The 16081-nt window shown below is 37.1% G+C and overlaps 2 protein-coding genes across 2 annotated transcripts in view; both read left to right on the forward strand.

The window, feature by feature from the left end:
* The window catches only part of LOC120213107 (protein ILITYHIA-like), a 68633-nt gene extending 60398 nt beyond the window's left edge, over positions 1-8235 (forward strand). Inside the window, 11 exon segments of the mRNA XM_039211260.1 lie at positions 45-167; positions 274-345; positions 906-1018; positions 5866-6024; positions 6201-6297; positions 6380-6562; positions 6824-7018; positions 7091-7270; positions 7373-7505; positions 7668-7746; positions 7895-8235. Coding sequence (XP_039067191.1) covers positions 45-167; positions 274-345; positions 906-1018; positions 5866-6024; positions 6201-6297; positions 6380-6562; positions 6824-7018; positions 7091-7270; positions 7373-7505; positions 7668-7746; positions 7895-7937 — 1377 coding nt within the window. The 3' untranslated portion in view covers positions 7938-8235.
* A 1788-nt stretch (positions 8236-10023) lies between these two features.
* Positions 10024-12420, forward strand: LOC120213838 (S-adenosyl-L-methionine:benzoic acid/salicylic acid carboxyl methyltransferase 3-like). The gene is made up of 6 exons (XM_039211895.1): positions 10024-10113; positions 10179-10267; positions 11061-11139; positions 11227-11634; positions 11721-11969; positions 12043-12420. Exons 1-6 carry the CDS (start codon positions 10024-10026, stop codon positions 12418-12420), a joined length of 1293 nt encoding a protein of 430 aa, XP_039067826.1.
* The last annotated feature ends 3661 nt before the right edge of the window (positions 12421-16081 follow it).

Here is a 16081-nt window from a genome sequence, read left to right on the forward strand (position 1 = left end):
TATAGCCACACCTACTACCTTGCATCTCATGTTTTGTTTGACAGGTTGCATGGGAAGCTTTATCAATGGTTGTCAACTCAGTTACAAAAGAGATGCTTCCTTCATATATAAAGTTGGTACGTGATGCTGTATCTACTGCAAGAGATAAGGAGCGCAGAAGAAAGAAGGTGAGTTCTTGATGTTTGTCACATGGATGCTGTTTATAAGATGTGAATGTTGTGTGGAAAACTAAGAAATCTGAACGTCTCTTTCTTTTGTTTAATCCACTTACAGGGAGGCCCCATTGTCATTCCTGGATTCTCTCTTCCAAAAGCGCTTCAACCACTGCTTCCAATATTTCTTCAGGTATTCCTTCTTTTCTTCTCTGCAATGTGTGTTGTCATAACCTCATGTTGACCCCTGAAAATGTTGAATTGTCCTCAAATAAGCGATGTAAATTAGTGCTGGTATTTCTGCTTGATCATCTCTATGGCTGGAGTTTTCAAGCTCATTTCTTTCTTCATTCACGTATGTTATGAATGGATGAAAGAAGTATTGAGAAAATAATTTCTATGACAATTGCCATCATAAATGCCACTAATGGATATGGAAAATGTGTAGTGTTCTCTATCCTGCAATCACTTTACAATTTGTCTTCAGCATCTTACTTGTAATGTTCTTTCTGCATGTTGAAATCATTGAAAGTTGGAATGATTCTTAGATTGCAAGGCAGTTGCTAGCTTGAGTGTTCTTTCCTTTTTGAGTTCACATTTGTTTCAAGAGTGAATACAATTAATTAAACTGTCTTCTGTGGACCTTTCTTTTTGAATCAATTAAATATATTCTTTGTTTCGGCCTGTTACTTGATACCTGTTTTCCTCTGATCGGTCTATAGGGAATTAATAATTTATTCCTGATTGTATCAGGGTCTGATTAGTGGATCAGCTGAACTGAGAGAGCAGGCAGCCCTAGGTCTTGGGGAGCTTATAGAAGTGACTAGTGAGCAATCACTGAAGCAGTTTGTCATTCCAATTACTGGGTATGCACTCTAAGAAACCGACAGGTTTAAATAACTAAAAAAGATGTCACAAAGAGAGTCAAGCACAAATGAACTGGCAAAATTGTGTGCAAAACAATGTTTGGCTGACTGTTCAGCCTGACTTGGTTCCCTGATGATGCACCGAAGCCTGGTTTTGGCTAAGGTTGTCTCCATGGATTCGATACCTCTGTTGGAGTTGCTAACTTCTATATCTCTACTGGCCAGAGATGGAAGTTAATAATATATTTTATGCTTGGATAATGTCCTCAACTTGGTTAATCTGATACTGTTATATGGTGGCATCTTTTGGTTCATTTTTATGCATTATGGAAGTAGCAGTGGCAGAAACAAGAAACAAAGATTAAATTGATATAAAGCTGAATTGATAATTTTCAGTAAAGGCTCTATTCGTGATTTGAGGAATGTTAAGTTAAGAGCAGAATTTATGGTATCAATGTTAAGGATGGGGCGTTAGCTACTTGGGCGAATGATATTGGTTGTTCGGTAGGAAGTTTCCCATCAGAGTATCTAGGTTTACCCTTGGGCTATAAGAGAAATTCGGCTGCCATGTGGGAGCCAATAGTGGAGAGATTTCATGCTAAGTTGAGCGGTTGGATGTCTAATTCCCTGTCGCTTGCAGGAAGGGTGGTGTTGGTTAAGTCAGTGTTGTGCTCGCTCCCTATGTATTTTCTTTCCATTTTCAAAATTCCAGTTTCTGTGCTAAAGAAACTAAATTCTATCATGGCTTCATTTTTGTGGGGGGGGGGGGGGTGCAGCGGATAAAAAAAATATCCACTGGTTAAATTGGAGTTCGGTTAGTAAACCAAAAAGATTGGGGGGTCTAGGGGTCCCAAATTTATTACTCTTGAACAGAGCATTATTGGGGAAGTGGGTTTGGAAGTTTGCATCAGAGAAAGAGTCTTGCTGGAAGAGGGTGGTATGTGGTGTTTATGACATGGATCCGAAATGCATAATGATGGGGACTTCGTGGCCAGGCCGTGCATCATGGATTTGGAGAGGTGTGGTTAAAAATTTCTTTTCCGATGATGGTTTTGGGGATTGTATTAGGAGGAATATGCGTTTGAAGACAGGGAAGGGGAATTATGTGCAGTTCTGGAACGATGTATGGTTGGGTGAAGTACCTTTGAAAATACAGTTTCCTAGACTCTATGTTCTTTCGAGCAACAAATCGGGTAAGGTGATGGAGTTTAGGGTGAATAATGGCGCTGGTTGGGTGTGGGACATTCAAATGAGGCGAAATTTGGCGGATTGGGAGGTTGAACAGCTGTTGCAATTGATTTCTATGTTGAATAATATCTCAATATCGCCATGTGAGGAAGACTGTTGGATTTGGTCAGGGAATGGTGAGGGTTGTTTTTCAGCTAAATCTTGTATCAACATTTTCCTTGATCAAGATGGTATTCAGCAGAAGATGGAGACCTGGGAGAGACATATTTGGGCAGGGATTGCTCCTCCACGGGTGGAGACATTTGTATGGCAAGTTGCTCACCAGAGAGTGGCGGTGAAGGAGGAATTACTGAAGCGAGGTGTGGTAGGGATTGATGATCCTTTATGCTCTCTGTGTGGTAGGGAAATGGAATCAGTTACGCATCTATTTTTGCATTGCGAGGTAGTATGGGGTCTGTGGGCCAGATTATTGAAAATTTGGAATTTGTCCTTTGTGATTCCAAAGAATATCATGGACTTTTTAAATTTGAGGGATGATTTACTTCCGAATTCTTTGATATGGAAATTTATTCCAAGGGCGTTGATGTGGTCAGTGTGGAAATGTAGAAACGAGGTTATTTTTCAGAAAGTTAAGCTGGATGTGGTGAGACTGTTCTTTATTGTCCGTTTTAGAATAGCTTCCTGGTTTGTTGCAAAGTTCAAGGATGTGAATATACCTATAGACTCTCTTGTGGGAGATTTAAAACTTGCGGATTTGGTGGGTAGACAAGGAAATGGCAACTCTAAACCAATTTGCTGGGTTCCTCCTCCGGATGGGTTCTTAAAGCTAAATGTTGATGGAGCCATGGTAAAGGGTTGGGATAAGGGAGGTATTGGTGGTTTGATTCGGGACAGTAAAGGTGTGTTGCTTCAATGGTTTTCAGAAAGAGTTGGGGGTGGTCCTCCTATCTTGGCAGAATTATTGGCGATTAAGACGGTGTTATGTCTTCTGGAAGATTTAAATTTTGTTCCTAATCGGAGGTTTATTCTTGAATCAGATTCAAGCAATGCCCTAAAGTGGATCAAGAATCCGGGTTTATGCACTCCTATGTTTCAAGTATTGGTGAAGGAGATAGTCTCTCTTATGGCAGGGAAGGATATCATTATCAAGCATATTTTGAGGGCTGCAAATTGGGAAGCTGACAAATTAGCTAAGGATGGGATAGGGTGATGTAATGGTTTCTGTCTGCTTGTATTGAGGAGTAGAAAATTTTATTTCCTATGTTTAGCTGTTGTGTTTAAGTTTTATGTAATTTCTGGTGGTGTTTGCAGATGTTTAGGGTCTGCCTTTGTTGTACTTTGTTTCATCTAATAAATTCTAGGCACTCTTTTCCTCCTTTCCTTGTCCTTCATGTTACTTTTATAACATGGAGGTTGAAAAAGGGGGTTTTTAATGAGGCCTAATCTTCTATCAAAAAAAAAAAGGTTGTGGAAGTCGGTGGTTAATAATCATTATAAAGATGATCAGTTTGGCGAGAAGGTTCGAAGTTTGTTTCAAATTAAAGTGGGTAATGGGATGAGCATAAGGTTTTGGTTTGATATTTGGGCTCTTGATCGTCCTTTGAAGACTGCTTTTCCAAGGATATTTGCTCTTTCCCTGAATAAGGTTGGGAAGTTAAATGAGTTCGGTGAGTTCAATTCTTCAGGATGGATTTGGTTTGTGCAATTGAGAAGGAACCTGTGTGATTGGGAGCTGGAACAATTCTCAAATTTTCAAACCCTCATTCATAATTATAGTCTTTTCCAAGAGTCCAAAGATGGTTTGATTTGGAAAGGGAATGGGGAAGGTATTTTTTCTGTCAACTCTTGTTTGAAGACCTGTTTTCTTGGTCCGGCAGAAGACAATTTCTGGGATAATTGTATTTGGAGGGGGCTAGTCCCTCCAAAAATAGAGACTTTTATGTGGCAATTAGCGCACCAAAAAGTGGCGGTTAAGTTGGAATTACAAAAAAGAGGAGTTTCGGGGATTGTTGATGTTTCTTGTCCTATGTGCAATAAAGAGTTGGAATCTGTTAATCATCTTTTCTTCTCCTGTACGGTTGCATGGTCCCTCTGGAATAAGTTTCTGAAGATTTGGAAATTTAGTTCGGTTCTTCATGTTAATGTTCATGGTTTTTTAATTGCTTGGTTTGATATGGTGCCTGCTTCTTCGGTTTGGTCCTTAATTCCGGGAGTAGTGCTTTGGACTATTTGGAAATTCAGAAACGAAGTGGTGTTTGAAGGAAGGTCTTTAGATCAGATTGAGTTATTCTTCATGGCCAGGATGAGACTAGCTTCTTGGTTCTTAGCTAAGTTCCAAGAGGTTCCCATCTCTAAAGAATCTATTATTAATGATCCATCTATTGCAGATTCTTGCTTTTCTACATCACATTCAGTCCATAAAGTAATCTCTTGGATCCCCTCCTAAGGGCTTTTTAAAGTTAAATGTAGATGCAGCAGTTTGTAAGGATTGGCGTAAGAGCGGTGTAGGTGGTCTCTTAAGAGATGAGTTTGGCAATATCAAGGGTTCTTTCAAGGAAAAAACTGGTCCAGGTTCTCCTACTCTGCTGGAAATTATAGCCATTAAAAGGGGTCTAATTATCTTTGATTCTATTCTTCAGTTTTTTAAGAATAAGTGGATTGTTGAATCTGACAGCAAATCTGCTGTGGATTGGATTAAGAACTTGGAGAATTGTCCTGCAGGTTTCCGGGATTTAGTCAAAGAAGTTGCTGATATGATTAAGGTTTTGCAGGGTGCTATTAAATGGGTAGACAGAACTGCTAATATTGAAGCAGATTCATTAGCTAAGGCTGGTATTGGATAATTTTCTTATGTTTGTTGGGTTTTGTTGTTTCTCCTTTATGTCAGATGTGTGTCAAGGTGGGTTGAGGATTGTTTTTGTAAGGGGATTGTTTGTTCTTAAACATTATGTAATCTTTCAGTTATTAATAAAATTTGAGGCACTCTTTTCCTCCTTCCACTGATTAAGGAAAACCGAGCGGTGTTCCTTTAATCTAGATGGGGGTTTTTAATGAGGCCTCCACCTCCTATAAAAAAAAAAAAAAATAGGTTTAAGGATTTAGAACCACTAGCTGTCAGCATAATGTCTTCTTAAAGTGTCTTGGAGACTTTTGTACTAGGGTTTCATTCTTTAACAAGTGTAATCCTAGCCTTTCTATACTAATAAGCCCCATGTAATCCTTACTTATCCGAACTTGTTAAAAATACCAAATACATGGCATCTTTAAATGAAATCTTGTGTTTCTTTTTGAAAGATTTCTTTCTATTTTTGTGTTGAGCTTTTGTCATCTGCCTGTCAATCGCGTCAATGCTTTCTTATATTTGTAATTTTTAGTATCTTGGGCATATCTCCTTTATGTTGTTTGAATCTAGTGTAAAATGGATTCTGTCAATGCCTACCTTAATAATATGATTGTAATGTCATATAAATAAAAAAATAACATCTTCAACCACTAAATCTTGACCTCTGTTGCGTAAGTGTATTTTAGTATTGCACATTTCAGGTTAATTTTCATTAATGGCCTCTGAAGTTCTTAAATAGTCTCATTTTCCCCTATGACTGCTATTCAGTGTTTTATAATCTATTTTTTTTTTCATTTTTTCTGTATCATAACTGCAGGCCACTTATTCGAATCATAGGTGATCGTTTTCCTTGGCAAGTCAAGAGTGCTATTTTATCTACATTGAGTATCATGATCCGAAAGGGTGGGATCGCACTGAAACCTTTTCTTCCTCAGCTGCAAACAACATTTATCAAGTGTCTGCAAGATAACACAAGGTCTTCTTGAAATTTGTAGCTGTCTCAACAGTACTAATATTCATTTATTCTACCGTGTTTAGTTCTCCCTGGAGTTAATTATCCTTACCTTTTATTTGCTTTCAGTTTTTCTATGTGATGTTAGCATGTTTCCGGGCTTGCTTCTTGTTTTTGATTTCTCAGTTGTTTGAATGCAGGACTGTTCGCTCAAGTGCTGCCCTCGCACTGGGTAAGTTTAGTGCATTGAGTAGCAGGGTTGACCCATTAGTCAGTGACCTCCTATCTAGTTTGCAGGTGATTTTTAGCATTTGGTTTCTGTGCGGCTGATTATCTTGTAGTAGATGGATGATGTTAGTCATTAATAATTAATTTTCAGGCATCTGATTCTGGAGTAAGGGAGGCCATATTGACTGCTTTAAAAGGTGTGGTAAACCATGCTGGTAAGAGTGTGAGCCCAGCTACTAGGACTCGTGTCTACACACTTCTCAAGGATTTGATTCATCATGATGATGACCAAGTTCGAGTGTTTGCTTCAAGCATACTGGGTGTTATATCGCAGGTACTTGACAGATTGAACCATTAGTCAAGTTGTATCCTTATAGTTTTGTTGCTATTTATTCTCACGGGCAATGCCAGAAGAGGGCATATTTTTATCCCTTTGGCCCTAATTGGTGATGTATTCATCAGTTGTACTAGTTACTGGTGTTGCCAGCTGGATGACGTACAATATCTTCTGTGCTATTGATCTGTTTGCTTATTCCGAATCTAACTTGATTTTCTTCAATTGTCTTTGACTTTTCTTTAAATAATGGTACTGCAGTATATGGAAGAATCTGAGCTGTCAGATCTTCTTCAAGAACTTCTAGAACTGTCCTCTTCTTCAAGCTGGGCTGATCGTCACGGTGCAGTTCTCACGTTCTCCTCCTTGCTCAGGCATAATCCTTCCACCATTTTTATGTCTCTGGAGTGCCCATCTATTTTAATCCGTCTCAAAAGCTTCTTGAAAGATGAAAAGGTTTTGCAGTTCTAGCAGATTTTGTTTTGTTATTTTTACTTTTACCAATTCCTGACCCTTTCTTGTAAATAGTTCCCTCTTCGTGAAGCTACAACCAAGGCATTGGGGAGGTTTTTACTCTATCAAGTTCAAAGAGACCCCCTTAACTCCACTGCACTTGTGGATGTTCTTTCATCCGTACTGTCAGCATTATGCGATGACTCCAGTGAAGTAAGGAGAAGGGCATTATCTGCTATAAAAGCAGCTTCCAAAGTATGTACACTTGCTTTAACTCTTTCTTTCAAAAGCATAACTGGCCTATTTCTTTATTTTGAGGATCATATTCGGCACCTGAAATGTGAGAACTTGTTACAGGCAAACGCGTCGGTTATCATGACACATCTGTCGTTAATTGGCCCTGCACTTGCTGAATGTTTAAAGGACGGTAGCACCCCGGTTAGACTTGCTGCAGAAAGATGTGCCCTCCACAGCTTCCAGTTGACAAAGGGTATTTTTCCAGTAGAATCCCATGTTTAAGAGCTATTTGCTTCTCCTCAACCACATCAGCTTTGCAATAAAATTAGATGCAAAATTTTCTTCTCTTTTCCCTCTCCACCGGAGTTGGTAGAAGCAAGAATAAACTTCGGCACTAAATGGTTCATTCTTGTAGGTACCGAAAATGTTCAAGCTGCGCAAAAATATATCACGGGCTTGGATGCGAGGCGCATATCAAAGTTTCCTGAGCACAGGTCCCGCCAAAAATTATATACCTTCGCAAACATATACATATTGGATGTCACTTATTATTGCTGTCGCAACATTGCTCATGTTTATTTATACAAATTTTCTTTCAAACCATTGTTATCTTAATCTTTTTTGCTGACTATGAAAATGCAGCGATGATAGTGATGAAAGTGAAGGAGAAGCAGCAAGCAGCTAAAGCTATGCCCCATTGATCTAAATATTGTATGTTTTTTTGGAGCTCAAGTGCTGAATTGAAGTAACCAAAAATTCGATACCATTTGAAGCACCTCCTGCCGACGTTTTTCCATGGCGCACATCGGTGTTTGTTCATAAAAAATACAGATTGAATACAAGAACAATAGCCTGGTTTTTTCTTTCTTTCTTGAATGTGTCTTTATAATACCAGTGTAATTGGCACTATATATGAAGATGATATAGGAACCTGAAGTTTCAGGCCCCGGATGCTTCCTAAAACATTTTTGTATGGAATTTTGTTGTTCATGATCTGGCCAAATAGTCACATTGAAAACAATGTATCCAAATTTTGAGGGCGTTTTTCTTCAGATTTTATTCCCATTTTGGCGCACATTTCATTTCTAGTCTGTAGTGGCTAGAGTGCTTTTTGTTGCAAGTACAATTCTAAATTGTCTTGATGCCTTTTAATGGATTAAAAAGTAGATATATCAGAAGCTTAGTTGTATGTTGCGATCAATGAACTCAACCATTCAACAAATGGAGAAAATAAGGCAAATGAAGAGGTAGTTGGCCATATACAATATCGTTAGTAGTAGACGGTATGATATTGGTATTATACCTTCCACCATTCAACTAACGGAAGTCACATTTTCGAACTCCCCTGCCATGGGAGTCTCCAAGCACCTCTGTGTGACCATCAGATGATGGGAATGATAAGAAATAAACATCTTGGATGGTTCCTTTCCTTCCAAAAACAAATCAGTGGTAATAAAAAGGAAGTGAGAAAGAAGAAGACAGAATTTAAGAGAAGTTTGTTAGATCTTGTTCACAACTTTTCTCTTGATTTCATTCTTAAAAACAGACAAAATGGAGTGCGGTTCTTTGGAACTTCTTTTGTAATCCTTCTTTAGAGTGCAGTTGTTAAGTCACGAGTCTTGGTTGTTAGTAAGTACCCTTGGTTTCTCTCACATATGCATGCTTTGTTGACTACCTTCCAAGTAATTGACTAGGGTTGGAAGCTCCCATCGCTTGGAATGGTGTCATCCGTGCCGACACCTGAAAGTCTGTATTATACCACCAGTACTTGGCCCATGCTAGATGACGTTCCCAATTGCTCGGTCTATCTCCGGTCGTACATCATAGATACATCTCTAGACAGCGGTTTAGTTCCTCAATTTGTCCATCAGATATGACGAGCTCATGCATAATTCTGATCCTTGTAGTCATGTCATTTCCCTCCACAATTTGCCGACAAATATCCTGTCACGGTCGCTAACTATGGAACATGATTACTCCCTGGATCAATTCGGGTTGGCAAGGCTAAAAAATGTCCACATGACTACTAAAATTGCTTCCTTTCCATTTGATTTTGGCAGACCTGTAATGAAATCACAGGGTCGTTTCCCTGTTCAATCTGTCACAGGATCAAGTCCCACGGAGGGCATTTCATAATTTGGAGGTCTCCTACGGAAGCTGCTCTCAACCTGGTGTTGGGGGCAGCCTACTATCTTACCTCCCCCTTACCCCATACATATGGGAAAAAAGGGACAGCCATTTATTTTTTTCCCATTCTTGCGAATTTCCTCAATCACTCCAAACATCAGTCTGGACAAGGCCATTAGAGCAGCATTTGGTTCCCTAGACAAGGCACCTACCGCAACATTCAACTTTCCCAGTTGATATTCGAATTTCAAACTCATAACCAATCAGTTTCGATAGCCACTGTTGCTGTTCGGAATGGTCTATTGGGTCGATACATTCTGCATTCTCGCAGTGAGCTTTTAATTGAATTAAGCAAGCGTACGATTTTCCTGTGTTAGCACTGCCTTGATGTCTATCCGGACGAATCTATCACCACTACAGATACTTGATCGAAACACGACATCCTTAATACGAGAGCAGAATACATACTCAACTTCAACTCCTGAAAAGTTTCTTGAGTTGCTTTGTTCCGTTAGAAGGTCTCCTCTTTGTGAACCAAATCGGTTAAGGGTGCTGCCAAATTAGCGAACCCTTTAACAAACCTCCTATTATATCCTAGAAAGCTTCTAATTTCTTTCATTGTAGTTGGCATTGCCCAAGCCTGAATGGCTCCTACTTTTCCTGTATCTACTTTTAGCCCTTCTCGGCTCACCAAGTGGCCTAAATATTCCACTTGCTCTTGTTCTTGTGCAAAGGTGCATTTACAACATTTTTCTATATTCTTATCAATCTTTACTATATATATCAATATATTATCCAGAAAGATCAAGACACACTTCCTCAAAAATGGTCAAAAAGATTCGTTCATGGTTGCTTGAAACGTGGATGGGACATTAGTCAGCCCGAAGGGTACTACGAGGAATTCATAATGTTCCTCATCAGTGCAAAAGGTTGTGTTTGGTCATCATCGGACCTGTGTAAAACAATAATGACTCATATTGATCTTTAGTTTATGATTTGCATCCGCCATAATGTATGTAAGGAAAGGAGCAGTGGATTAGTTTCGCTACTTCAAAGACTTCACGCGTGTAATTCATTAAAAAAAAAGTGAGGTTTTTGGGGTTAGTTTGATATTAAAGAATATGAAGAAATAAAATGGATGGACCGATTCCGACGTTTTAATTTCTTATAATTTTAGTATTTCATTTTTGAAAAGATATATATTTTTTTTTATTATTATTATTATTATTATTATTATTATTATTATTATATTTTTATTTTCCACACTCACCAAACATCGGCAGCTTTAGCTGGAACTAAAAAATAAAGAAAAGTAGCTTTTGAATTATTAAACAAAGACAAACCGAACATTTATTAGAATATCTCTCTCATTGATTTCGTCATTCTCCTGTTGTCAACAAACTTATTCATGAAGAAGACTTAGACGGTCGTTATTGGACAGCTCCTTCCAAAGCATGTCGAATTTCATCTGACCAAACTTATGTGTGAACCATTTTAAAAATTGAAGACAAAACAACGAGGAAAACACCCTACAGTTTCAGCATATAAACAATTAATTACATGGCAGACGCATCCATCATCATTGTTTCATGCCTGCGTATGTGTATATATATAGCAGAATGCTAAGGAAAACACACCAGAAAACACTACAGTGGATAAGATTGTAAAGAAATTAAACAAGCAAAATAGCAGAAGCAAAGGTTTTTCGTATGAATGCAGCAGATCATGAAATTAGCTATGCTAATAATTCAGTTCTTCAAGTTCGTTGTTACATGATTTCTGCTTTATTATATGTTCTTTTTTATTTTTCAAAAGTTATGATGCTAACCAGTTGTTTGTGCTTTCAGAAAGCAGTGATATCAAAGGTAACACCAATCATTGAAGAATCCATCAGAGATATGTTCAAGGAAATGGGTCCAGCTTGTATAAAGGTGGCAGACTTGGGTTGCTCTTCAGGACCTAACACCTTCCACACTATATCTCAACTTATAGACACTATCCATGGGATATGCAAACGAGAAGAGTTAAAATTTCCGGAGTTTGAAGTGCTTCTAAATGATCTCCCAGACAATGACTTCAACTCTGTGTTTAAGTCGGTTCCTGATTTCATCGAGAGGTTGAAGAAAGAGAAAGGAGATAAGGTGCAAGAGAGGTGTTTTATAGGAGGAGTTGCTGGCTCTTTCTATGACAGACTCTTTCCAACCACAAGCCTCCACTTTGTCAATTCTTCCTATGCGCTTCATTGGCTCACAAAGGTTCCTCACTTGACCAAAACCATTCTCCTTTTTTGGTCTACTAAACAATATATTTTAATCTCATTTAACTTTGATCTTGTCATCAGCTCCCAGTTGGGCTAGAGAACAATAAGGGAAACGTATACATGGTAAGATCAAGTCCTCCCAATGTTTTCCACGCTTATGCCCACCAATTTCACAAAGACTTCACCAATTTTCTAAGCTTGCGCTCCAAAGAAATCATACCCCAAGGCCGTATGGTGCTAACTTTTATGGCTAGGAAAAATGCCGACCCCTCCAACGAAGACTATGGTTGGGAGCTTGTTGCTAAATCACTTGTTGATTTAGTTGCACAGGTGCCATATAATCCATCTGCTCTATTTCTACGCTTACCCAATTGCAATAAACTAACTTAATTAAGAACTGCAGGGAGTTGTAGAAGAGACAGAAGTGGATTCATTCAACCTTCCTTTTTATACACCTTGCAAAGAAGAAGTGGCTGAGATTGTAAAGAGACAAGGATCATTTGAAATTAACAATCTACAAGTTTTCGAAGTGGACGCCGATCCTATAAATAAAGATGAGAGGTTCCGTAACAAAGACTCTAGTTTCAACATTTATACGCAAATGGGGAAAAATATTGCAAATACAATCAGAGCTGTTATAGAGCCAATGATCTGCAGTCATTTTGGAGATGCTATAATTGAAAAGTTGTTCAAAAGGGTTGCTGCAAATGTGGAGGACGCTTTGATTAATTCAACGCTCAATAGGAGGGTTAACATTGTGGTTTCTTTGATAAAGAAGTAGTTAATAAAGGGTAATGAAGGGTTTCTTAAATAAATTTTTTAAATATGTCAAAGTTTGAACATGGGTTGAATGTTGTATTGTGTCTCTCCACACATATATAAATGTTGATTTTGTAGAAAAACGGTTTAACGAATAAATGACTGAAGTCAATTAAGAATGAATTTATATACCATTTTTAGCATTTCTCCCACTCTCACTATTGCCATGCAATGTATGCATCCTAAGCTTTCTTATTTTTATTCATTAATTATATACAAGGGTTTGTGTTGGTTACACTCGCACATATTGCTGCATTATCTTTGTTGATGGTTGTAATGTGTGTTATGTCGATCCTATGTAGTTTACTCCTTTTTGATTTGGACAGAGAGTCATACTCGATAATTATAGCATAGTGTATTGGTTTCCATAACTAATATTCTTTGGAGATTTTAAAATCGGGGTGCCAGAAAAGATAATAATAAGAAGAAAAATTTTCCTTCTCGTCGTGTGTTGAGGCTTATATACCGACCTTTTTGGTATATGTGGGTGTCAGTTTAGTATAGGCGTCAATTGTAAGTTAATGATTGCCACTTGTAGGTTGTCAAGTGAATTGACTAGGCTATAATGTGACGGGTTTTATCGTTAATGATTTTGATAGTAATCAAATCAAAAGTCAAAGGAATGCAACTATTAGAAACATCAAAGGGCTATAACACACCAAAGAACTACAATTGTTCTCATCTGGTGTACTTCCAAAATTTTGGAGGTTTGACCCACGTTAGAGAAGGGATAACATTTTGTTCCCCCTTTGATCGAGGGAAGACTATAAAATAACTTTATATGATATTGAAAAAGATGTAGATAGCTAGAGTTTGAGATAACTCCTTTCTAGTATAATATCATGAACCATGTCAAGGCATCTAGACAGTTTTGGGTGGAGGCATCTGGTTGCCTTATGAATCAACAATTGAGTAATTCTTATTTCTAGGAAAGTGGCAACTTAACTCTTTCAGTCGATTTTAAAAAGATTTCTTTTAGTTTGAGACAACTCGTTTAACAATATGAAGTGTTCTTATGGTAATAATGGAAGTGATAGTTCAAAATCTTCCAACCGAGTTAAAACTTGTCACTTTTGTAAAAAGAAGATCATATTAAAACATAATGTTACAAGTTACAGAATAAAATCAAAAGAGAAGTTGAAGAACAGAACTTTGGAAAATCTGGTGAGGTCAATGTACTGGAGGAGTACGATGATGGAGAACTCCTAGTTGTATCTGACAACAACTTTATAACAAGTGATGAGTGGATACTTGACTCTAGTAGCAGTTTTCATATGAGCCGAAATAGTGATCGTTTTGCGATGTATAAAGTTGTACATTTAGGTGATAATTTTTTTACAGATATTGACACAATAAAAATTAAGATGTTCGATGGGATTGTTGGAACACTTGGTAATGTGAGACATGTTCCAGATTTGAGTAGAAATCTAATTTTGTTAGGTACCCTAGATTCAAAAACAAATTCTTTAGTGAAGATAAAGATAAAAAATTTGCAAGGGCTCTCTTGTTGTGAAAAAAGGCAGAGAAAGACTGTTAAATTTTATGTTCTACAGGGTTCAACAATTTTAGATAATGCATTTGATGTTTCCTCTTATGTGTCAGATAACATTGATACTAGAAAAAATATTTTGACTAAATTAAGAAAAATAAGATTTTTCTATACAAGATAATTTTGGGTAGAACAATTATGTGAAGCATAAAAGAGCTAAATTTTGTGAGCATAATGAATTTGAAGATAGAATTATCATTGATGACCGGGATCATGTTTTGCATGATATTGCTCATGGTGATACATTTGTGAGCAAAGTTAGAACTTATGATAAGCATGTCAATGTGAAGATTAATTCTAAGCTTAGAAAAAGCTTGGATTCGATCGGTGTTCATTATTGAAGATTAACCATTAGAGGGGTGTTGTGGAAGAGGTTGAGAACTTGTTCGTTGAAGTGAAGAATTATTTTTGTTGAGCTTGAGTGTCTCATTGAGTTTGAGTGTTTTGTCCCGAATCCTTCGCACTGATAACTCTCCAAAAGAGTTATCATTTGAGTTCTTTATACCTAGGTTTTCTTGTACTTCATGTAACCTCCCAAAAGTCAGGTTAGTGATCAAAATGAAAGTTTTGAAAATTAGTGACCAAATTCAAAAAAGATTAAAAGTTTAGGGACTTGATTGGAGAATTTTGGTATTAGAATTAATAGCAAATTTTGAAAATGGAAAGGGTATAATGGTAATTTCATAAGAAAGATTTTTTTATTTATCCTTTATATAGGATATAACACGTGGGAATAGAGGAAAAGGAAAGAAAGGTCTGGAGACTAGGTTCTCTTCTTCTTCATCGTGGCCATGAGCTCCATTGCAAGGGTGAGTCTTGGTAAGTTGATCATTTCTTGAGTTTTAAGCTTATTTTTTATTCTTGGAGTATTAAGAAAGCTTAATGAGAGATTAAGGTGTGTTGAAACTCAAAGATTAATAAGTTATGAGAGATTGAAGATAAGAGGTTTCAAAGTGAAATCTTGGGAAAAGAGTTAGTAACTGAAGTTTGAAGTTAAATTTGACTTGTCATCAGTCAAAATAAGAAATTCAAAGTGTTAGAAACAAATTTAGAACAAGTGGAAAATTTGGTATGATTCTTGAATTCCATATGGAGGATGAGAATTTGAGGATAAAGATGTATTGAATGAGTAGAAATTGGTTTAAGTATGTGTTCTTAAGTTAAGAGTATGAAATGGATTAAAACATGAAGTGTTTAAGCTAATAAGAGTGAATTTTCGGGCTTAAAAAGGAAATTTGGGCAAGGGGGTATCGACATTGCTTCATCAGGTACATGTACCTCAAGAGTAAAAATAAAGAAGGCATTCAAAGGGTATCGATACCTGGGAAGAACAATATCGATACCCAGGGTACCGATACCTTAAGGAAGGTATCGATACCATCTTTGAACGAGAATTACAGAATGCAATATGAGTATCGATACCTAGGCATGGTACCGATACCATAGCTAGGGTAGTATCGATACCCTATGAAGGGTACCGATACCATTACAAGAGAAAATTTGGATTAATTCTTTCTTCTAGCTTAAGAAATTAAGGATCGAATCATAGTATTTGGAATTCTAATATGTATATGATATGTTTGATTGTGTAGATATTGATCGGATGTGAATATTAGATAAATCAACGAGATAAGATCGAGCAAGGAAGAAGTAAGAGATCAGTATTGACTAGTGAGGCCATGTGAGTGCTATTAGTTTATATATGATGTTTAAGGGAAATAAGATTTGCGATTAGTCTATTTCCTATATTATGATGCATGAATTCATGAATATAGGCATGTGTTGATATGATTGTATGTGTTATATGTTATATGATATAAGTTAGTACATGTTAGTATAATTGTGAATAAGTATAAATGATATATGTGATGATATAAGAATTTGTTATAAGATATATGATATGAACATAAGAGATCATATGAACATGAGATATGTGATTATGAATGAAATGATATGTTTATATGAATATGAGAAAATATATATGTGACATGTGAATTATATGAAAGTGAACTACGCGACTATGTGATCATATGAAAATATGATAAAGAGCTATGTGATATGAATGTGTGAATGT

This window comes from Hibiscus syriacus, unplaced genomic scaffold (assembly GCF_006381635.1).
Source record: "Hibiscus syriacus cultivar Baekdansim isolate YM2019G1 unplaced genomic scaffold, ASM638163v2 tig00000738_pilon, whole genome shotgun sequence".
NCBI classification, from domain to species: domain Eukaryota; kingdom Viridiplantae; phylum Streptophyta; class Magnoliopsida; order Malvales; family Malvaceae; genus Hibiscus; species Hibiscus syriacus.